This window comes from Pseudophryne corroboree, chromosome 2 (genome assembly GCF_028390025.1).
Source record: "Pseudophryne corroboree isolate aPseCor3 chromosome 2, aPseCor3.hap2, whole genome shotgun sequence".
Taxonomy (NCBI): Eukaryota; Metazoa; Chordata; class Amphibia; order Anura; family Myobatrachidae; genus Pseudophryne; species Pseudophryne corroboree.
Window position 1 is genome coordinate 93,351,699 of NC_086445.1, and position 23,481 is coordinate 93,375,179.

The window sequence follows — 23,481 nt, forward strand, 5'->3', positions numbered from 1 at the left end:
ATGAGAAGCAGAGCATCTGCCCTGGAGAGGGTCATGTTGGGAGGTATGGAATAATACTTGCCGGAATGCCAGAAGTATGGAGGTCTGACCTGGAAGTGACGGTCACATGAAGACATTTCATCACGTGTCTACATGATGAATGTCGACATAATCAAGATCATGACCACGCAGATATTCTCATGTTGACATTTTGTACCCAGTCCTCCTGTAAGTGTAGGGTTACACACTGGCTGCAAAAAAATACCAAGGGCTGGAACCCTGCATTTCCATGCTGTGTTTGCTCATTTTTATGCAACATTCAACATACAATAATATTTATCCTAATAAAAAGAGTTACAACTGGTTTATGTTATTATTTTTATCATTCTTCTTTATTGATGTAGTTGATGTTCTGCACACATAGGCAGAAGTTACCACCTGTGGAAGTGATAACATTTGCAAATGTCTCATGGCACATATAGTAATCATAAACTGGCGGGAGGAAAAACAATGGCATTGCGTGGACAGGGCAGGGAGTCTGTTGCTGGGCTGATTAGTGAGCGGAACGTTTAGATGATGTCTCTAGTTTGCGGAGGGAACTCTATTCTCTTGCACCGGCCGTTCTCGGTTGCCATAGGGACGGCGAAGCGCTGGTACTGTGATCAGCTAACCCAGGGAAGATGTCACCTGGAGATGAGCGCTCCGGAGCGGCCGCATTCACCTTCAGCCTCCTGCCTGAGCGAGCCTTCAGCTTCCTGGGGAGCAGGGACACCCGGGAGCTGCTGATCAAATGGTAACTAGCAGTGCTATACCCCGTACCTGACCTGCACCACAGCCGATCCCTGCTCCAAATGTCTCCCCTCCTCTGCCTTTTTTCTGTCTATACTAGGGCCAGCCATCGTGGGAGTGCTCCAGCTGCTGTGGAACTACACCTCACAGCATGCCCTGCCACTGTTACGCTTTTTGGGCATGCTGAAACGGGCGAGGCATGCTGGTATATGTAGTTCCACAGCAGCTGATGTGCCCCACCCACCTTGCCTGCCCCTGATTTCTATCAGTGGATACAGTTATCCAATGTATTTTACCCGGCGATGTCACAGGAGTCACAAGTATCTCCTGAAGACACTGGCCTATCTATAATGGGTGCAGGGTGTGTGGTGGCCACACCTCATACCTGCTCCCATCAAATATTCTGTATTTGCCTTACAGACACATCTCAGGAAAATGGTGCAGTAGGCACTATCGGCCTAAATTTAGCACATCTACGATCAGTTTCTCTGACATGCGGGGGAACGCCCAGCACAGGGCTAGTCTGCCCCGCAAGTCAGGCACTACCCCTCCCCCCACCCGCAAGGGTGCAAAAGCATTGTACAGTGGCGATGCGTTTGCACCTGCTGAGTAGCTCCCTGGCAGGGGGCTAACTGCCGCGTCCCCAGTTGCAGCAGCTGCGTGTTCTAACGCAGTTGGCACGCCCCCTCCCGCCCTGCGACCGCCTCTGCCTGTCAGTCAGGCAGAGGCGATCGCAGCCCTGAGATGCTTTATATCACTGGGCTCCCGGGGTGCACACGCGCAGTGTAGCCGCTGCGCGTGCCCACTCCACAAAGTAATTCAGCGATCCAGTCTGAATTACCCCCTCTGTTCCTGTACATCAGGGGTGGGTAACCTTTGGCCCTCCAGCTGTTGTTGAACTACACATACCAGCATGCCTTTCTACAGTTTTACTATTTGACAATGCTAAAACTGTTGCACGGTATGCTGGGATGTGTAGTTCAACAACAGCTGGAGGGCCGCAGGTTCCCCACCCCTGCTGTACATATACGCAAGTGCTGTAGTCTTTGGCATAGTGCCACATTCTTCACAGCACATGTGCCGGCACCAGGGAGGCGGGTCCTGCATGGTGATTGCACAAGTGCACCCTACTCTCATAAAATGGGTGACCCTGTCTACTGAAATATAAAAATATGGATTTTTCACATAACATCGCCAGAACCGTAAAAGCCTATGGTAATTTCTCTATCGTCCTAGTGGATGCTGGGGTTCCTGAAAGGACCATGGGGAATAGCGGCTCCGCAGGAGACAGGGCACAAAAAGTAAAGCTTTTTCCGATCAGGTGGTGTGCACTGGCTCCTCCCCCTATGACCCTCCTCCAGACTCCAGTTAGATTTTTGTGCCCGGCCGAGAAGGGTGCAATCTAGGTGGCTCTCCTAAAGAGCTGCTTAGAGAAAGTTTAGCTAGGTTTTTTATTTTACAGTGATTCCTGCTGGCAACAGGATCACTGCAGCGAGGGACTGAGGGGAGAAGGAGTCAACTCACCTGCGTGCAGGATGGATTGGTTTCTTGGCTACTGGACATCAAGCTCCAGAGGGACGATCACAGGTACAGCCTGGATGGTCACCGGAGCCACGCCGCCGGCCCCCTTGCAGATGCTGAAATCAGAAGAGGTCCAGAATCGGCGGCTGAAGACTCCTGCAGTCTTCTAAAGGTAGCGCACAGCACTGCAGCTGTGCGCCATTTTCCTCTCAGCACACTTCACACGGCAGTCACTGAGGGTGCAGGGCGCTGGGAGGGGGGCGCCCTGGGAGGCAAATGAGTACCTATAAAGGCTAAAAATACCTCACATATAGCCCTAGAGGCTATATGGAGATATTTAACCCCTGCCTAATTTTTCTAAATAGCGGGAGACGAGCCCGCCGGAAAAGGGGCGGGGCCTATCTCCTCAGCACACGGCGCCATTTCCTCTCACAGCTCCGCTGGTCAGGACGGCTCCCAAGTCTCTCCCCTGCACTGCACTACAGAAACAGGGTAAAACAGAGAGGGGGGGGCACATTTATGGCGATATTTTGATATAACAAAGCAGCTATAAGGGAGCACTTATTATAAGGCTATCCCTGATATATATATATAGCGCTTTTGGTGTGTGCTGGCAAACTCTCCCTCTGTCTCCCCAAAGGGCTAGTGGGTCCTGTCTTCGTTAGGAGCATTCCCTGTGTGTCTGCTGTGTGTCGGTACGTGTGTGTCGACATGTATGAGGACGATATTGGTGTGGAGGCGGAGCAATTGCCAAATATGAGGATGTCACCCCCTAGGGAGTCGACACCAGAATGGATGCCTTTATTTATGGAACTACGGGATAGTGTCAACACGCTAAAGCAGTCGTTTGACGACATGAGACGGCCGGACAATCAATTAGTGCCTGTCCAGGCGACTCAAACACCGTCAGGGGCTGTGAAACGCCCTTTGCCTCAGTCGGTCGACACAGACCCAGACACAGGCGATGACTCCAGTGGTGACGGTGACGAATCAACCGTATTTTCCAGTAGGGCCACACGTTATATGATTTTGGCAATGAAGGAGGCGTTACATTTAGCTGATACTACAGGTACCACTAAACAGGGTATTATGTGGGGTATGAAAAAACTACCTATAGTTTTTCCTGAATCAGAAGAACTAAATGACGTGTGTAATGAAGCGTGGGTTGCCCCTGATAAAAAGCTGATAATTTCAAAGAAATTATTGGCATTATACCCTTTCCCGCCAGAGGTTAGGGAGCGCTGGGAAACACCTCCTAGGGTGGACAAGGCGCTAACACGCTTATTTATTTATTATTTATTTATTAGCAGTTTCTTATATAGCGCAGCATATTCCGTTGCGCTTTACAATTAGAACAACAATTATAGAACAAAACTGGGCAAAGACAGACAGACAGACAGACAGAGGTAGGAAGGCCCTGCTCGCAAGCTTACAATCTATAGGGAAATAGGCATTGATACACAAGGATAGATGCTACCTGTCACATAATGGTTCCCCAGGTTGCTAGGTTCTTATATGATATGATCACCCAGCAATGTTGGAAGACAAAATGTGAGTTTATGTGGACTGTACAGAGGGGATGTAACTTGATAGGGAAGCTGTGAAGGTTATGTGTGTGGGTCTGAAATTTGGTAGGCTTGTCTGAAGAGATGAGTTTTCAGAGAACGTTTAAAGGTTTGGAGACTAGAGGAGAGTCTTATTGTGCGTGGGAGTGCATTCCACAGAGTGGGTGAAGCCCGGGTAAAGTCCTGTAATTTTGAGAGGGAACAGGTAATGCATGTGGATGAGAGACGCAGATCTTGTGCAGAGCGGAGAGGTCTGGTAGGGAGATATTTTGAGATGAGTGAGGAGATGTATGATGGTGCAGTTTGGTTAATAGCCTTGTATGTAAGTAAAAGTATTTTATATTTGACACGGTAGAATACCGGTAACCAATGGAGGGACTGACAGAGCGGATCAGCAGATGAAGAACGTCTGGCGAGGAAGATTAGCCTCGCAGCTGCATTTAAAATGGATTGAAGTGGTGATAGCCTATGTTTGGGAAGACCAGTAAGGAGACTATTACAATAATCAATGCGGGAGATGATGAGTGCATGGATTAGAGTTTTTGCAGTGTCTTGTGTAAGATAAGGGCGTATTTTGGATATGTTTTTAAGGTGCATGTAACATGATTTAGAGACAGATTGAATGTGTGGAACAAAGGACAGTTCAGAGTCAAGGGTGACACCTAGGCAACGAGCTTGTGGGGTGGGGTGGATAGTTGCATTGTCAACAGTTATAGAGATATCAGGTTGGTAACTACTCTTAGCTGGTGGGAAAATAATTAATTCGGTTTTGGAAATGTTGAGTTTGAGGTGGCGAGATGACATCCAAGATGAAATGGCAGACAGGCATCCAGTGACACGAGCCAATACTGGTGGTGACAAATCTGGGGAGGATAGGTAGATTTGAGTATCATCAGCATACAAATGATACTGAAATCCAAAGGAGCTGATTAGTTTACCAAGAGAGGAGGTATAGATTGAGAAAAGCAGAGGACCTAAGACTGAGCCTTGCGGTACTCCAACTGATAGAGGTAGAGAAGAGGAGGTAGAATCAGAGAAGTGAACACTGAAAGAGCGATTAGATAGGTAGGATGAGAACCAAGAAAGGGCAGTGTCCTGAAGACCTAGGGATTGTAGTGTTTGTATGAGAAGAGAGTGGTCAACAGTGTCAAAAGCAGCAGAGAGATCTAGAAGAATAAGTAGTGTGTAATGGCCTTTTGATCTAGCAGTGACTAGATCATTCACTACTTTGGTCAGTGCCGTCTCTGTGGAGTGTTGGGCACGAAAGCCTGACTGAAGTGGATCCAATAAGTTGTGCGAGTTAAGAAAGTGTGTAAGGCGAGTGTAGGCAAGCCTCTCAAGTAGCTTGGAGGGACTGGGTAGCTGAGAAATGGGACGGTAGTTAGAGAGTGTGTTTGGGTCAGAGTTGTGTTTTTTTAGAATGGGAGTAATGACTGCATGTTTAAACAGAGAGGGAAAGATACCAGTAGAGAGAGAGAGATTACAGATTTTAGTTAAGGTTGGGATAAGCACAGGAGACAAAGTTTTACTGATCTGTGAGGGTATAGGATCAAGAGGAGAGGTAGTGGAGTAGGAGGATGAAAAGAGTGTTGATACTTCATCTTCACTTGTGGGATCAAATGAAGAGAAAGTGCCAGAGGGTTCAGGTAGGGAATTGAGCAGGTCACTGGCTGAGTTAGAGCATACCATTTCATCTCGGATTTTATCAATCTTATCCTTGAAGTAGGAAGCAAGTTCTTGTGCACGGATAGTAGCTAGTGGGGGAGGTGAGGGAGGGTAAAGAAGTGATTTAAATGTATTAAAAAGTCGCTTGGGGTTGTTGGCATGATAAGAGATGAGAGATTGGAAATATGTTTGTTTGGCAGTGTCCAGGGCCTGACGATAGGAGTGGTAGGTAGTCTTATATGTGAGAAAGTCACTTGGATTCTGAGATTTCCGCCACTGACGTTCTACTTTACGTGACAGTTTTTGTAGGTGTCTTGTTGATTTAGAGTGCCATGGTTGGCATCTAAGCCTACGTGGAGTGTGATGGGTAGCTGGAGCCACTTCATCAAGGGCACTCTCTAGGGTCTGGTGCAGGTGTGATACAGCAGTGTCAGGTGTAGTAAATGTCGAGATTGGTGAGAGCAGTTGTTGCAGAGAAGTGGAAAGTTGTTGAAAATGTATATTGTTAGTATTTCTGCGGGTTAGAGGAGGCTTGCTTGGTTTTAGTGTCCTAGAATTTAAAGTAATAGAAGAGATTGTGAAGGTGATCAGGTTGTGATCAGAGAGAGGGAAAGGAGTGTTAGTGAATTCGGAAACTGAGCAGAGCCTGGTGAACACAAGATCAAGGCAGTGGCCCTCATGGTGAGTAGAGGAGTCGGACCATTGGGTTAGGCCAAGAGAGGAGGTTAGAGAGAGGAGTTTGGATGCATGAACAGATTGTGGACTGTCAAGAGCTATATTGAAATCGCTTATCTAAACAAGTGGCGTTACCCTCTCCTGAGACGGCCGCACTTAAAGATCCATCAGATAGGAGGATGGAAAATATCCAAAAAAGTATATACACACATGCAGGTGTTATACTACGACCAGCTGTAGCGACTGCCTGGATGGGCAGTGCGGGGGTAGTTTGGTCAGAATCCCTGATTGAAAATATTGATACCCTGGACAGGGACAATATTTTACTGTCGTTAGAACAAATAAAGGATGCATTTCTTTATATGCGTGATGCACAGAGGGATATATGCACACTGGCATCACGGGTAAGTGCTATGTCCATTTCGGCCAGAAGAGCTTTATGGACGCGACAGTGGACAGGCGATGCGGATTCAAAACGGCATATGGAAGTTTTGCCGTATAAAGGGGAGGAGTTATTTGGAGTCGGTCTATCAGATTTGGTGGCCACGGCTACAGCCGGGAAATCCACTTTTCTACCTCAAGTCACTCCCCAACAGAAAAAGGCACCGACTTTTCAACCGCAGCCCTTTCGTTCCTTTAAAAATAAGAGAGCAAAGGGCTATTCATATCTGCCACGAGGCAAAGGTCGAGGGAAGAGACAGCAACACGCAGCTCCTTCCCAGGATCAGAAGCCCTCCCCGGCTTCTACAAAAGCCTCAGCATGACGCTGGGGCTTCTCAAGCGGACTCGGGGACCGTGGGGGGTCGTCTCAAAAATTACAGCGCGCAGTGGGCTCACTCGCAAGTAGATCCCTGGATCCTGCAGATAATATCTCAGGGATACAGGTTGGAATTAGAGACAGATCCACCTCGCCGTTTCCTGAAGTCTGCTTTACCAACGTCCCCCTCCGAAAGGGAGACGGTGTTGGAAGCCATTCACAAGCTGTACTCTCAGCAGGTGATAGTCAAGGTACCTCTTCTGCAACAAGGGAAGGGGTATTATTCCACTCTTTTTGTGGTACCGAAGCCGGATGGCTCGGTAAGGCCTATTCTAAATCTGAAGTCCTTGAACCTGTACATAAAGAAGTTCAAGTTCAAAATGGAGTCACTCAGAGCAGTGATAGCGAACCTGGAAGAGGGGGACTTTATGGTATCCTTGGACATCAAGGATGCGTATCTCCACGTTCCAATTTACCCCTCACACCAGGGGTACCTCAGGTTCGTTGTACAAAACTGTCACTATCAGTTTCAGACGCTGCCGTTCGGATTGTCCACGGCACCTCGGATCTTTACAAAGGTAATGGCCGAGATGATGATTCTTCTTCGAAGAAAAGGCGTATTAATTATCCCATACTTGGACGATCTCCTAATAAGGGCGAGGTCCAGAGAACAGCTAGAGATGGGATTAGCACTGTCTCAGGAAGTGCTAAAACAGCACGGGTGGATTCTGAATATTCCAAAATCCCAGTTAATGCCGACAACTCGTCTGCTGTTCCTAGGGATGATTCTGGACACGGTTCAGAAAAAGGTTTTTCTCCCGGAGGAAAAAGCCAAGGAGTTATCCGAGCTTGTCAGGAACCTCCTAAAACCAGGAAAGGTGTCTGTACATCAATGCACAAGAGTCCTGGGAAAAATGGTGGCTTCTTACGAAGCAATTCCATTCGGCAGATTCCACGCAAGAATTTTCCAAAGGGATCTGTTGAACAAATGGTCAGGGTCGCATCTTCAGATGCACCTGCGGATAACCCTGTCTCCAAGGACAAGGGTGTCTCTTCTGTGGTGGTTGCAGAGTGCTCATCTATTGGAGGGCCGCAGATTCGGCATACAGGATTGGATCCTGGTGACCACGGACGCCAGCCTGAGAGGCTGGGGAGCAGTCACACAAGGAAGAAACTTCCAGGGAGTATGGACGAGCCTGGAAACGTCTCTTCACATAAACATTCTGGAACTAAGAGCAATATACAATGCTCTAAGCCAGGCAGAACCTCTGCTTCAGGGAAAACCGGTGTTGATCCAGTCGGACAACATCACGGCAGTCGCCCATGTGAACAGACAGGGCGGCACAAGAAGCAGGAGTGCAATGGCAGAAGCTGCAAGGATTCTTCGCTGGGCAGAGAATCATGTGATAGCACTGTCAGCAGTGTTCATCCCGGGAGTGGACAACTGGGAAGCAGACTTCCTCAGCAGACACGATCTTCACCCGGGAGAGTGGGGACTTCATCCAGAAGTCTTCCACATGCTGGTAACCCGTTGGGAAAGACCAATGGTGGACATGATGGCGTCTCGCCTCAACAAAAAACTGGACAGGTATTGCGCCAGGTCAAGAGATCCGCAGGCAATAGCTGTGGACGCGCTGGTAACGCCTTGGGTGTACCAGTCGGTGTATGTGTTTCCTCCTCTGCCTCTCATACCAAAAGTATTGAGAATTATACGGCAAAGAGGCGTAAGAACGATACTAGTGGTTCCGGATTGGCCAAGAAGGACTTGGTACCCGGAACTTCAAGAGATGATCACGGAAGATCCGTGGCCTCTACCTCTAAGGAGGGACTTGCTTCAGCAGGGTCCCTGTCTGTTTCAAGACTTACCGCGGCTGCGTTTGACGGCATGGCGGTTGAACGCCGGATCCTAAAGGAAAAAGGCATGCCGGAAGAAGTCATTCCTACTTTGATTAAAGCAAGGAAGGAAGTAACCGTGCAACATTATCACCGAATTTGGCGAAAATATGTTGCGTGGTGCGAAGATCGGAGTGCTCCGACGGAGGAATTTCAACTGGGTCGATTCCTACATTTCCTGCAATCAGGATTGTCAATGGGTCTCAAATTGGGATCTATTAAGGTTCAAATTTCGGCCCTGTCGATTTTCTTTCAAAAAGAATTGGCTTCAGTCCCTGAAGTCCAGACCTTTGTTAAGGGAGTGCTGCATATACAGCCTCCTGTGGTGCCTCCAGTGGCACCGTGGGATCTCAATGTGGTTTTGGATTTCCTAAAATCTCATTGGTTTGAACCACTAAAAAAGGTGGATTTGAAATATCTCACATGGAAAGTGACCATGCTTCTAGCCCTGGCTTCTGCCAGGAGAGTGTCAGAATTGGCAGCTTTATCTTACAAAAGCCCATATCTGATTTTCCATTCGGACAGGGCAGAACTGCGGACTCGTCCGCATTTTCTCCCTAAGGTGGTGTCAGCATTTCATCTGAACCAGCCTATTGTAGTGCCTGCGGCTACAAGTGACTTGGAGGACTCCAAGTTACTGGACGTTGTCAGAGCATTAAAAATATATATTGCAAGGACAGCTGGAGTCAGAAAATCTGACTCGTTGTTTATATTGTATGCACCCAACAAGATGGGTGCTCCGGCGTCTAAGCAGACGATTGCTCGTTGGATCTGTAGCACAATCCAACTTGCACATTCTGTGGCAGGCCTGCCACAGCCTAAATCTGTAAAGGCCCACTCCACAAGGAAGGTGGGCTCATCTTGGGCGGCTGCCCGAGGGGTCTCGGCATTACAACTTTGCCGAGCAGCTACGTGGTCAGGGGAGAACACGTTTGTAAAATTTTACAAATTTGATACTCTGGCTAAGGAGGACCTGGAGTTCTCTCATTCGGTGCTGCAGAGTCATCCGCACTCTCCCGCCCGTTTGGGAGCTTTGGTATAATCCCCATGGTCCTTTCAGGAACCCCAGCATCCACTAGGACGATAGAGAAAATAAGATTTTACTTACCGATAAATCTATTTCTCGGAGTCCGTAGTGGATGCTGGGCGCCCATCCCAAGTGCGGATTATCTGCATAAATTGTACATAGTTATTGTTAACTAATTCGGGTTATTGTTGAAGGAAGCCATCTTTCAGAGGCTCCGCTGTTATCATACTGTTAACTGGGTTTAGATCACAAGTTGTACGGTGTGATTGGTGTGGCTGGTATGAGTCTTACCCGGGATTCAAAATCCTCCCTTATTGTGTACGCTCGTCCGGGCACAGTACCTAACTGGAGTCTGGAGGAGGGTCATAGGGGGAGGAGCCAGTGCACACCACCTGATCGGAAAAAGCTTTACTTTTTGTGCCCTGTCTCCTGCGGAGCCGCTATTCCCCATGGTCCTTTCAGGAACCCCAGCATCCACTACGGACTCCGAGAAATAGATTTATCGGTAAGTAAAATCTTATTTTCAGTATTAATGAAATATACTAACCCAGTATTTTGCAAAAGAAGCCTCTCTCTCCCCCTCCATATGCGTAGGGGAGTTCATAGATTGACCTGGGAGGATAAGCATTACTTTATTACCTTAATCTGTTCTGGGACATGCACAGATTCTTTTCTTTTTGTGATCTTCCTTCCTCCATGGATCAGCATCACCCACATGCAAGAACATCAGTTGACACATGCGCAAATTACAATAACTTTCAAATGCAACAACCAAACAGTAACTCAGTTTCCACCAAGGCCCTATTGGTGTGGAGTTTGTATGTTCTCTGTGTGTTTGTGTGGGTCCACCTCCGGGTACTCCAGTTTTCTCCCACAATCAAAAAACATACGGGTAGTTTAACTGGCCACTGAACAACAAAATAACCCTAGAACATATGTGTGTGTGCATGTAGTAGGGAATATAAGGGGCGATTTATCAAATCTTGCAGAAAGATAAAGTGCAGAGAGATAAAGTACCAACCAATCAGCTTCAGTCATTTTTCAAACAGCCCGTAAAGTGATTGCTAGGAGCTGATTAGTTGGTACTTGATCTCTCTCCAAGATTTGATACATGTTCACCACAGATTGTAAGCACCACTGGGACAGGGTCTGATTTGACTGGCAAAAAATGGGGGGAGGGGGGGGGGGGGGGTGGAGTTGTACTAAGCAGTGGAGAAGTTGCCCATAACAACCAATCAGTATTGAAGTAACATTTATAATTTGCATACTATAAAATTATACAGTGGCTCACTTCACTCTTTTCACTGTTTAGTACATCTCCCTCATAGTCACTGTAAAGCACTGCGGAATATACGTGCCCTATAAAAATAACTGTTTATAAAGAAATAATCATTGTTATGTGCTTCACTAAAGAACCCCATACATCATCGATCAATTGGAGCAATTTGGTGTTTTGCAGATGATTGTGCAAATAAATCTGCAATGTATGGAGATCACAGATTCAGACCAAAAGTCAATTGGGATTGTTAAATCAGGTTGCCCAACATGTTGGATTTCACAGATCAATCTGGATTGTAGATTGCTAGTGTATGGAAACAATCTGCAGATTTCCAGACCATTTCTACTATACTGATGGGCCTTTCAAGATTTGGCAGATCTACATTACTGAAAATGATCTGCAGATCACTGGAAACTATCTGTAATGTATGGGCGCAGATTGGTGGATTGGGTAATCTTTAAATTGGAGGGGGGTGAATAACAGAATTGTTTTTCTTTGTGTGATTGCTGATGTATTGGGGCCTTAACACCATGAAATCTTACATGTGCTGTAGATTTGGGATTTACACTAATTTAAGGGGCTACATACCAGTGAATATGCTAAACCAATCATATGATCAAACATTCTGAAGGCTCTAGTAGTCATGCAGTCATCTTAGTAGTTGCATTTAACGTCTGTCAGCTGCTGCAAAAGCTAAAAAAAACAAACCGGGGAGCATAAAATACTTAGATCGTATCTTGAAAATAAGTTATAAAGTTGGACACGTTTGTTCGCCGCTGCTGCATCCAGTCTCATTCTCTATGAATAGACTGGAGCATCGCCGAAGTTGAGCTGCAGCAATGCCTGCTATTAACGGTGTAAAGTAATAAATAAATATATATATATATCTATATATATATATATATATACAGGTTGAGTATCCCTTATCCAAAATGCTTGGGACCAGAGGTATTTTGGATGTGGGATTTTTCCGTATTTTGGAATAACTGCATACCATAATGAGATAACATGGTGATGGGACCTAAATCTAAGCACAGAATACATTTATGTTACATATACACCTTATACACACAGCCTGAAGGTCATTTTAGCCAATATTTTTTGTAACTTTGTGCATTAAACAAAGTGTGTGTACATTCACACAATTCATTTATGTTTCATATACACCTTATACACACAGCCTGAAGGTCATTTAATACAATATTTTTAATAACTTTGTGTATTAAACAAAGTTTGTATACATTGAGCCATCAAAAAAAAAGGTTTCACTATCTCACTCTCACTAAAAAAAGTCCGTATTTCGGAATATTCCGTATTTCGGAATATTTGGATATGGGATACTCAACCTGTATATATATATATCACCACCACCAAATGAATCAGAGGGCGCTTAATTGCTTTCTAATAGACCAGTAATCCATACAGATAGTCAATATGTCTCAGTAGAATTTTTTTTTTTTATAAAAATATGCTCAATTCTACATTGATAGATCAGCAAACCCTTTTTCACATACACATAATATTGAACATAATTATATGTCAGCAGATAGTAACAGTGGGGTATTGCTCTTCACAACACTGATGCGTTTCGTCCTGAAAGGACTTTTCAGAGGGCTGATCTGTACAGTCAAAATTTAAATGAAATGGTCTCATTCATGCTGTGAACGGGTCCATTCGCAAATGAATATCCCACAATAGAGTACTCAACTTTAGGTGAACATCTAACATACACTAATTTAAGTGTTTACACTCCTGTGTAGTGACTCCCAAAGTGTGAATCGCCGAAGTTGAGCTGCAGCAATGCCGGCTATTACAGGTGTAAAGTAATAAATAAATAATATATATATATATATATATATATATATATATATAGATCTATCCCGGAAAGAAACAGCACTCTAAAAATGTTATTAATAAGTGGTGCCAGTTCCATATTGCAGCAATATGCACACTCACTTTTCACAGCAGAATGAAAAGATAACGGACCAAAATGTAAACAAATCCGCCCCCCATCTTAAACACCAGGTGAGAGCAAGCCACATTATTACTTCTATCACATAACACCTCCCTGAGGTGTGACATCACTGTGAACAGGTAAACAATGCCCGGATTAGCATATTACAGAAGTGTGAAAAAGAACACCAGTTCCCGGACCTTTGGAGTATACACAAAGCCAAACTAAACCATTTAGTGCAAAACAGCTCTATAAAGTGCAATGTTGGTGGGACGTGAAAAAGGCTGTGATGCATCTAACACCAGCATAGACAGTAAACATAAAAAGATTATCAGGTGCAGATGCAAAGTAGGTGCATGTCCCAGAGAACCTTTTATCCTTCTCTGATTGGGAGTCAAATATAAATGTCCATTCCTGGAGGTCTCCCATCCAGGTACTGGCCAGGCCCATCACTGCTTAGCTTCCAAGATCGGATGGGTATTAGGGATTTTCAGCAAGGTCTGGCTGTAGTAAACAGAAACAAAATCCTAGGCACACATTGACTGTATGTAGGTCATGCACCTTCCTGTTCTCCACCACCAGATATAGCTAAATAAATGGCACTCGGCGGTGCCCCAATGTAAATAGCAAAACTACTTCAATTAAGCAGTACCTTAGACACATGGCGATGTCATCACATCAATATATCCAATTCAGGCGTATACGCAATGAAGATTTTAAATACTGCTAATTGTGGATAGGGTTAAAGAGTCATTTGTGGAGCATTATCATAGTTAATACAGTCATATTCGTCAAGGGTGAAACATCAAAACATAGGGTATAACCCTTCAAAGACAGCATCAAAGACGGAAATCTTCATTCAGACCATTGGGGGATAAGCACCGTTGCCTGTGGATCCATTGTAGTTCCCTCTGTATCAGGATCCTGTCCCTGTCCCCTCCCCTTCTGAGCGGAGGTATATGGTCAATAATGCAGCATATGAGTTGATTAATAGTGTGATTAGCTGCTCTGAAGTGTCTTACTACTGGTAAATTAATTACTTCTTTCAAATCAGTACTGGTGTTAAGGCTTTTCTTGATGGAGGAGCGATGTTGGCTTAATCTCTCTTTCATCATTCTGCTGGTCTTGCCAACATAAAGTAGATTACACGGACATATCAAAACATACACCACGAATCTGCTGTTACAGTCAAGTCTGTGTTTTATGGTGTATTTTTTATTGTCCTTTGGGTTCAAAAAATGATTACCCACCAACAAAAATTGACAGTTGGAGCATCCCGTGCAGCGGAATACTCCTGTCTTTAATTTCAACCAAGATGTCTTGGATATCATACTTTTCTTCGAATAGTCCGTAATAATGTGGCTTGCTCTCACCTGGTGTTTAAGCTGGGGGCGGATTTGTTTACATTTTGGTCTCCGCCCACACTGTCACAACACTTGAACCAATGGGAGCGTGGACAGCTCCCGGTCATGCTGGTGACATGGGAAGTAGTTTGGCTGTTTTGGAGCCTTTTCTTTCTATAAATAAGCACACCTGGTGATGAGTCTCTTTTAGCCCCTGAGGAAAACCACAGAAGCGTGGTTGAAACGGTCATCGGGCCGCCGCTGATCATTACTGTGTTATGCTGTTGGACCAATAAACCCTGCTAAAATGTGAGTGCTGTTCCGTTATCTTTTCATCCTGCTGCTAAAAGTGTGTATATCTATCTATCTATCTATCTATCTATCTATCTATCTATCTATCTATCTATCTATCTATCTATCTATACACACACACACACACACACACACACACACACACACACACACACACACACACACACACACTACATCTACAAGCTTGTTACACCTCAGGCATTAGCACACAAGACCAGCTCTGCAGTCAGCCATTTTGTGAGCTTTCCCTAAAGCTTCACTTACGCTGTATTCTCATGCTTATTTGCTTAGCCTCACTTTGGGGTATTTACTAAGCAGTGATGTGGAAAAATAAGTGGTTAGCAATGTTTTAACAACTTTACCAAACGGGTCATAGTTTACCATGTCTACCTGAAACCTCTGGCACTTTTTCTTCATTTGATCCTACAAATGAAGATAAAGTGTCAACACTTTTCTCATCTGCCTACTCTACTACCTCTCCTTTTTATCCTATACCCTCACAAATAAGTAACTCTTTGTCTTTTGTGCTCATACCAACCATAACTCATACTTTCCTACGCTCCCGGAATGGGCGGGAGGCTCCCGAAAATCGGGTGACCCTCCCGCCCCCCCGGAAGAGCAGGCAAGTCTCCCGATTTTTTAGGGGACCCCCTGCCCGGCCGCCCACTTAGTGAGTAAAGTGGGCGGTCCGGGCAGTCGATGACGCGATTCTTGCTGAATTGCGTCATCATAGCAATGCCCCCTGCTGTATAATGCCAGTAATCGCAGCATTACATAGCACGGGGCGTGGCTTAAATAAAGTGCTGCGATAACCCCTCCCCTGTTCCGCCTCCGCCCGCCCCTGTTTTGCCTCCGCCCCGCCCCTATCCGTGTCATAACCCCGCCCGCCCCCCTGCTGAGCCGACCTGGCTGCTCTCTCCCGGAGAGAGCAGCCAGGATGTCGGCATGTATGCCATAACTAACAGCTGTAATATCTCTCTCTACTGGTATCTTCCCTTCTCTGTACAAGCATGCAGTGATTACTCCCATTCTGTAAAAAAAAAAAAAAAAATCTGACCCCAACTCTCTCTCAAACTACTGTCCCATCTCTCAGCTCCCTTGTCTCTCCAAGATACCTGAGGGACTTTCTGAACTTACACAATTTATTGCACCCTCTTCAGTCAGGATTTCCTTCACAACACTCCACAGAGACAGCACTGACTAAAGTAGTGAATGATCTGGTCACTGTGAAGGGTAAAGGCCATTATTCACTTCTCATTCTTCTAGATCTCTCTGCTGCTTTTGACACTGTTGATTACTCTCCTCTCATACAAACACTACAGTCCCTAGGTCTCCTTCCACCTCCTCTTCGCTACCTAATTCAGTTGGAGTACTGCAGGGCTCAGTCTTACGGCTCATACACACTGGGCGATTTTGAGCTGAAAGCAGATCACTTTTGGTGTGTTGAGCTGCTTTGAGCTCAAAGCCGCCCAGTGTGTATGAGCAAGCGGTGAGCGCTGATGCGCGCTTCCGCTTCATCGCTGGCAGCCGCCGTTCATCTACTGGTATTACCAGTAGATGACCGGCGGATTAAGCGGCTTTCCATAGCGTCCTGCTATGGAAAGCCGCTCACCCCCACTGACATCGCTGGGCAGCGGGGAAAAGTGCTCAGTGTGTCTGGACCTTTAGTTCCTCTGCTTCTTTCAGTCTATACCTCATCTCTTGGTAAACTAATCAGCTCTTTTGGATTAATTATCATCTGTATGCAGATGATACTCAAATCTACCTATCCTCCCCTGATTTGTCACCATCTGTATTGGTCGGGTCCGTGTCACTGAATACCTTTCTGCCGTTTCATCTTGGATGCCATCTCACCATCTCAAACGTAATATTCCACAACAGAGTTAATTATATTTCCACCGGCCAATAGTAGTTACCAATCAATCCTACTCCCACAAGCTCGCTGCCTAGGTGTCATACTTGACTCTGAATCGTTCTTTGTGCCCCACATTCAATCTATCTCAAAATCATGTTACATGCATTGAAACAACATATCCAAAATACAACCATATCTTACACAAGACACTGCACTCTAATCCATGCTCTCATTATCTCCCGCATTGATTATTGCAATAGTCTCCTTACTGGTCTTACCAAGAAGAGACTCTCACTACTACAATCCATTCTGAATGCAGCTGCGAGGCTAATCTTCCTCACTAGACGTTCATCGTCTGCGGATCCACTCTGTCAGTCCCTCCATTGGTTACCTGTATTCTACCGTATTCAATATAAAATACTTTTACTCACATACAAGGTCATTAACCAAACTACAGCAATGTACATACCTTAACTTATCTCAAAATATCTCCCAACCCGACCTCTCCGCTCTTCACAAAATCTACACATACCTCCCAACTGTCCCGATTTTCGTGGGACAGTCCCATTTTTTTGTGGCTGTCCCGCAGTCCCGCCCGCGGGCCGTAGTGTCCCACAGTGGGGGAGAGAGGGGGGGGGGGGCAGTTGGGAGGCTCCTGCTCTTGCAGCGGTAAATAGACACTGTGCGCATGCGCACAACGTCTATTCACACGTGACAGAGGGAGAGAGGGCATGCCAGCAGCTCATAGAGCGCTGGGCATGCCCCCTTCAGTGACGGGCAAGGGAGGCGTGGCTTAAATCGCTGCATCACCATGAAACCATGCCCTCTTTTCAGGAGCACAGCTTCGCCACGCGTATGTCCCTCTTCTACAATGGAGAAAGTTGGGAGGTATGCTCACATATCGTCTCTTCCTTCACTTTCCCATCCTCCTGACCTCAGTTCATCATTGCTGTGTGGCCATATCATGCAGCCCACCGAGAACCTTTGCAATCTGGTGGACAACTATGCAATAGATAGCACCAGTTCTTGAGTATCAATGCCTATTTCCCTATAGTGTAAGCTTCAAGCAGGGCCTTCCTACCTCTCTGTCTGTCTATTATTACCCAGTTTAGTTTTATCATTGTTTCCAATTGTAAAGGTCAACAGAATTTGCTGCGCTATATAAGAAACTCTTAATAAATAAATAATACATGTCCCTGTAGGAAGTTAATGGGATCTCATTCTTTGGTCAGTGTACTAAACTGGATTAAGCTGGTCTTATCGCAGTTTCTGAAGTATACATAACGCAATCTCAGGATGATGTTATGCTAAGTTACCTTCTGGTGCCCGTGCAATGTACTGTGTGCTTGTGCAGTATGATGAATCCATGGAGATGTGTGGAAATAGTTCCTGCTCATGCTTAGCTCGTGCAATCACATATCTGCTCATGTACAACCCTGTCCTGTGTATAGCTGTATACTCTTTCATGGTCTGTGCCACAAAGCCCTACATTGGAGCATTACACCACCGGCCTAGGCTTCTTTTTTGGCACCTCAGGTAAGTGCTTTATTGAATGAAAAATTAGATGTTACATCTATAGGGTTTTTCCTCCCCCACAATATTGGAATCTGCTGTAAAAGTGATATATGAGTGGCAGTAATGGTCCTATTTCAGAGACGTACATAAACCCAATGGTTTACGTGCATCCGCGATGGTGTGAGATCGCTTCTAGGGGGTCATTCCGAGTTGATCGCTCGCTAGCTATTCTTTGCACTGCTGCGATCAGATAGTCGCCGCCTATGAGGGAGTGTATTTTTGCTTTGCAAGTGTGCGAACGCATGTGCAGCAGAGCACTACAAAAAGTTTTGTGCAGTTTCTGAGTTGCCCAGAAATGACTCAGCCGCTGCGATCACTTCAGCCTGTCTGGCCCCGGAATTGATGTCAGACACCCGCCCTGCAAACGCCTGGACACACCTGCGTTTTTCCAACCACTCCCAGAAAACGGTCAGTTGACACCCACAAACACCCTCTTCCTGTCAATCTCCTTGCGATCAGCTGTGCGAATGGTTTCTTCGTTAAATCCATCGTTCAGCAACGATCCGCTTTGTACACGTACGACGCGCCTGCGCATTGCGGTGCATACGCATGCGCAGTAGTGACCTGATTGCAGCGCAGTGAAAATCCTAGCGTGCGATCAGGTCGGAATGACCCCCCAAGTGCCCTGGACAGGAAGCAGCTGTTTGGGGGCGTCTACAGGCAGTGTTATTTTACAGAAAACGCGTAAGTCGGCCATGTTTTCTGGCTATGCTGATGCTAATGACTGCTTCCTTGGATGGAGTTTCACTGGCTTCAACAGCGTGAATTCACCAGTCATCCTGAGTATCCCAAGACTTACTGAGATGACCGATGGTCACACAGATGATCCGATGCTGCGTCCTCTGACAAAGCAGCAGACCAGAGTAGACATCCCTACTGCAGCATTAGCATATTATGGCACAGCTGCTTCCTTACAAAGACTGATTTGCATACGTCTCTGAATCAGGCGCAATGTCTAAGTGAACATATTTCTCCATGTCAAGATGGTTATACATGGGTTAATTCTTTCTTATGGGGTATACGGGGGTATTCAATTCAAGTCCGAACTGCCGTCTTGACGGAAAGATGGCAGTTTCCGTCTTTTTTAGGTCAGATAGTGTTCCGACCTACTCAATTGGGCTGCCATTTTTCCGACAGGTCGGCAATTCCGACTTGTCGGAAAACACGTGGATTGGCGGATTAGCCGTGGATCCACATGTTTTGTCGGATTCGAGGCCAAATCCGACAGATTTTAGCCCCGTTTCCGCCAATGTCAATCCAACTTTAAAAAAAGTCGGATTGACATTGTCGAGAAAGGCCAAATCCTGTCGGATTTGCCCGCTAATTGAATACTGAAATGGAAAGGATACAACATCAATTGAATGCCCCCCATAGTGAGTTTTTCTGCAGCACAGGCAGATGAGACCTACCACAGTCTTGTCTGTTCCTTACTGGCTCCTTCTCTTCCTGACTTCAATCACCTTGTTATGTGCTTGCTAATAGCGGGTAAATAACATTAGCTGAGCCGCTCGCCCTGCCTGAAGGTCTCACACGTACATAAACCGCAGTAAATAAATCGGCAGCCCTCTAATGAATCCGTCCTATGACTGGTCTGTACCTCTGCTGCTCTGTAGGGACGCCCCTCTTCCCATACAGTACGGGGAACGGATTTATCAAAAACGAGGGATCAGCCTGGTTGTTTGTATGGAGTCAATGTGACACCTTCACACGGCTCTCACATTTGCTGAGATTAGCCTGTAATGTAATGAGAGATCCTGTTAAAATGGGGGATACCGGCTACTCTGTAAATCTAATATTGCTTTATAATTCCAGGGTTTAATTCATGGGCACCTGGCAGCCTTCCTACAGTAGTCAAAAAGTACCATGGGTCATGGCCAAAATCTTATGTAAAGGAACCTTATCTTATAGTAAAACAAAATAGTCTGAGTGGCTCATTGTTATATTTTTATTAAAGAATTTATGTAATTTAGATTTACTTTATATAATTTAATTGATTTAGGGGGTAATTCAGACCTGATCGCTGCTGTGCGTTTTCGCAAAACAGGCGATCAGGTGCAAACTGCGCATGTGTATACACAGCAATGCGCAGGTGCGTCGCACAGCTACAAAGCGGATCGCCGCTCAGCGATGGGTTTGTGCGACGGATCCGTTCGCATGGGCGATCGCAAGGAGATTGACAGGGAGAAGCTGTTTGTGGGTGGCAACTGACCGTTTTATGGGAGTGTCTGTAAAAACGCAGGCGTGTTCATGCGTTTGCAGGTAGGGTTCCTGACGTCAATTTCGGTCCCGGACAGGCTGATGTGATCGCAGCGGTTGAGTAAGTCCTGGGCTACTCAGAGACTGCACAAAATCTGTTTGTACATCTCTGCTACACATGCGTTCGCACACTTGCACAGTGAACATACACTCCCCTATGGGCGGCGACTATCTGATCGCAGGGCTGCAAAATTCGCTTCCTAGCAATCAGGTCTGAATTAGCCCCTTCATTTGTATTTTGTATTGCATACAATTATTTTCTATGAAATATAAAAACATAAAATATTATGCAGAGATGTTTATGCCTTGTTTTATTGCTTTTTCTGCCATCGTGTAATGTCTTATATAGTACAAAGTAGAATTATATCCCTTTTACACCACCAGCTTTTAACACAGGTTATTCCACATGAGCGTGCATAACCCGTGTTGCTTTGCAGTCTGAAAGAGCCCAGATGGAATATTCCGGATTGAGCGACCCGATATTCCAACTTGGGTAGTGAGGCAAAGGGGGCCCGTCCACACAGAGTGAATGGGAAACGGGTTGCATCGACCCGGCTTCCCGTTCACACAATACTGCGAACCGGGTTGGTGACGTCACTGCTGAAGTCACCAATCCAGCAATATGCTGGGTTGGGGACAGCGGCGGCGAGGGGCCTGAGGCAGGTCGCATGCGGGAAGCACTCGTGTCAGGCTCCCAGGTGCGACCCGCCTCAGGCGGTGTGAAAGGGGTTTTAGGGGGAGATGTATTAAACCTTGGAGAGAGATAAAGTACCAACCAGTCAGCTTCTGTCCTTTTTCAAACACAGCCTGTAACACGGCAGTTAGGAGCTGATTGGTATTTCTGCTGCGGGGTAAACTGGGCTCCACAAGGAAAGACATACGGGGTGTAGAGTAGGATCTTGATCCGAGGCACCAACAGGCTCAAAAGCTTTGACTGTTCCCAGAATGCATAGCGCCGCCTCCTCTATAACCCCGCCTCCCTGCATAGAAGCTCAGTTTTGTAGTTGGTGCCGCAGATAGCAGGCACATAACAGAAGGTCTGCTCTGGGCACCCCTAAGAAGAGCTTTTTTGAAGAAAAGTGAAGACTTCAAGGGCTGTGGCAGTGTGAACATGTCTAGTGACATTCACTGCTGCAGCTCCATCTCTCCCCAGCGGCGCTGTACACTCCCGAGCCCTGGTTGCCGGGTAACTACAGCAGGAGGCTTCGGTTCTCTTCTGGTCAGGCACACATGACGGGGGCTCTCCGGGATCGCGTGGCCGCATTTCGGGAGGTGGTGAGTGGGTCCCGCTAGCGGGACCCGTGCTTTATCACGATCCGGCGCGGTCGGTGGGAGGCGGGCCGCGCGTGCTGGCGGTGGACACTGTGGCAGTACAGGCGATCCCACTAGATCACCAGGCATTGGATGCAGGTCAGGTTTTCCCTTAAAACCTTTTTATGTGTAGCCCGCAGTACCTGGTGGTTTTGCCAGCAGAGCGGATAAGGCCTAGACCTGGAGCCCCAGCCCCAGGGCGCCATTTCCAGCAAATGTTCCCGCCCTGGAGCTGCATATCTGTCTCTCCCTCACTCCATGTCAGTGTCTGGGCGCCATTTCTCTCAGCTACACTGTTCCTGGGACTGCTTGGGCAAATCCTCCTGTGTAAAGCCGCCTGGTTGTCAGCGCTGTGACTTTACATGACACTTAAGTATTCTACATGTCAATTAGACAGTGTTAGTTAAGAAAGAGTGCATTTAGTCAGGGTTTTCTAGTACAATTACCCTGTGATATACATCCAGTTCTTACTGTGCAGTTATATCTATTGACTACATAGCTATATATAAGCTAGTCCAGTGCAGTATTATTGTTAGTAATAACCTCTGCATTGTTTAACTGTGACTATATGTGTGTGCATTAGCTTGCTGAGTGGTTTCCATTTCGTGTCTCTCACTCAACTTGCTATCCCTATATTCTATAACCTGAGGGGGCTTGGTGCGTCAGGTTTTATATTTATATAGGATTTTCACAAGATATACTTTAATACGTATTTTTCTCTGTGATTTTAGTCACTATATCTCTTCTGTATCTCTGCTTGTGCTAACTACACTGCGCAGGGGTTTGGGCAAGAGGTATTGTGCTGCTGACATTTGTACTGTGTTACCTGATACTGCAAGTTATATCATGTCTGCTTCTGAAGGCAACGGTTTCGGGGCTGAACACTGCCGGTGTTGCTGATGCCACAGATCACTATGAGGAGACTACAGTAGCTGTGGGCTCTGGTTCTGGGGGATCCTTGCCCCCCAGTGGGACTGTGGCAATGGGGGTACATAATGACCCACCATGGGCTACTTTCTCCACGCTTCTACATACGCTAGTTAATAAACTAACAACCCCTATGGGACCTCCTATGCCGGTGCAACCGTATGTGGTCCCCGCAGCTAACCCGCCGTGGGCAGATAATTTACCTGCTCAATTGAAGAAGTTGAACCAGTCCTTGACTAATAAAAAGTCTGACTCTCGCTCGCCTAAAACCAAGGGGTCCTCTAAGCGAGCTCTTATCTCCTCACAATCCACTGCTGTCACTGACACCTCGTCTGATGAAGATGGCGCTTACACTGACCCCACAGATTCTGACACAGATACTGCTGATGGGGAGGGTAGTTCACATGTAGATGTTCCTGATCTTTTGGAGGCTATTAAGTTAATTTTACAGATTACGAATGATCCCGAGCCATCCGACCCGACAAAGACAAAAAACTCCAAGCGCTATGTCATCTGATGATAACACTTCTATTTTAGTTGTTAAATCATACTAGTATCAGATATTTGTGTTAACAAGTAATCACACATCCATTTGGAATGAATCTATATTTATTTAAAATATAATTTAAAACATTACTACACAAAGTCAAATTACTACCTATTGTAAAGTGAGTCCTAATACCGGTATACTACATACATGACAATACAACATAAAACAAAAATTCTCCAAAAAAAATGAATGTAAAAAAGTCTAACACCTTGAAGGATATGAATGTTAAATCTCTTCTCTGGTGTATC

The 23,481-nt window shown here is 46.0% G+C and overlaps 1 protein-coding gene across 1 annotated transcript in view; it reads left to right on the top strand.

Moving 5' to 3' along the window:
• The first annotated feature begins 521 nt into the window (after positions 1–521).
• CFAP300 (cilia and flagella associated protein 300) overlaps positions 522–23,481 on the top strand; it is a 158,367-nt gene continuing 135,407 nt past the window's right edge. The window contains exon 1 of the mRNA XM_063957013.1: positions 522–772. Within this exon, the coding sequence (XP_063813083.1) occupies positions 660–772 (113 nt within the window). The 5' untranslated portion in view covers positions 522–659. The remainder of the gene's footprint in view (positions 773–23,481) is intronic.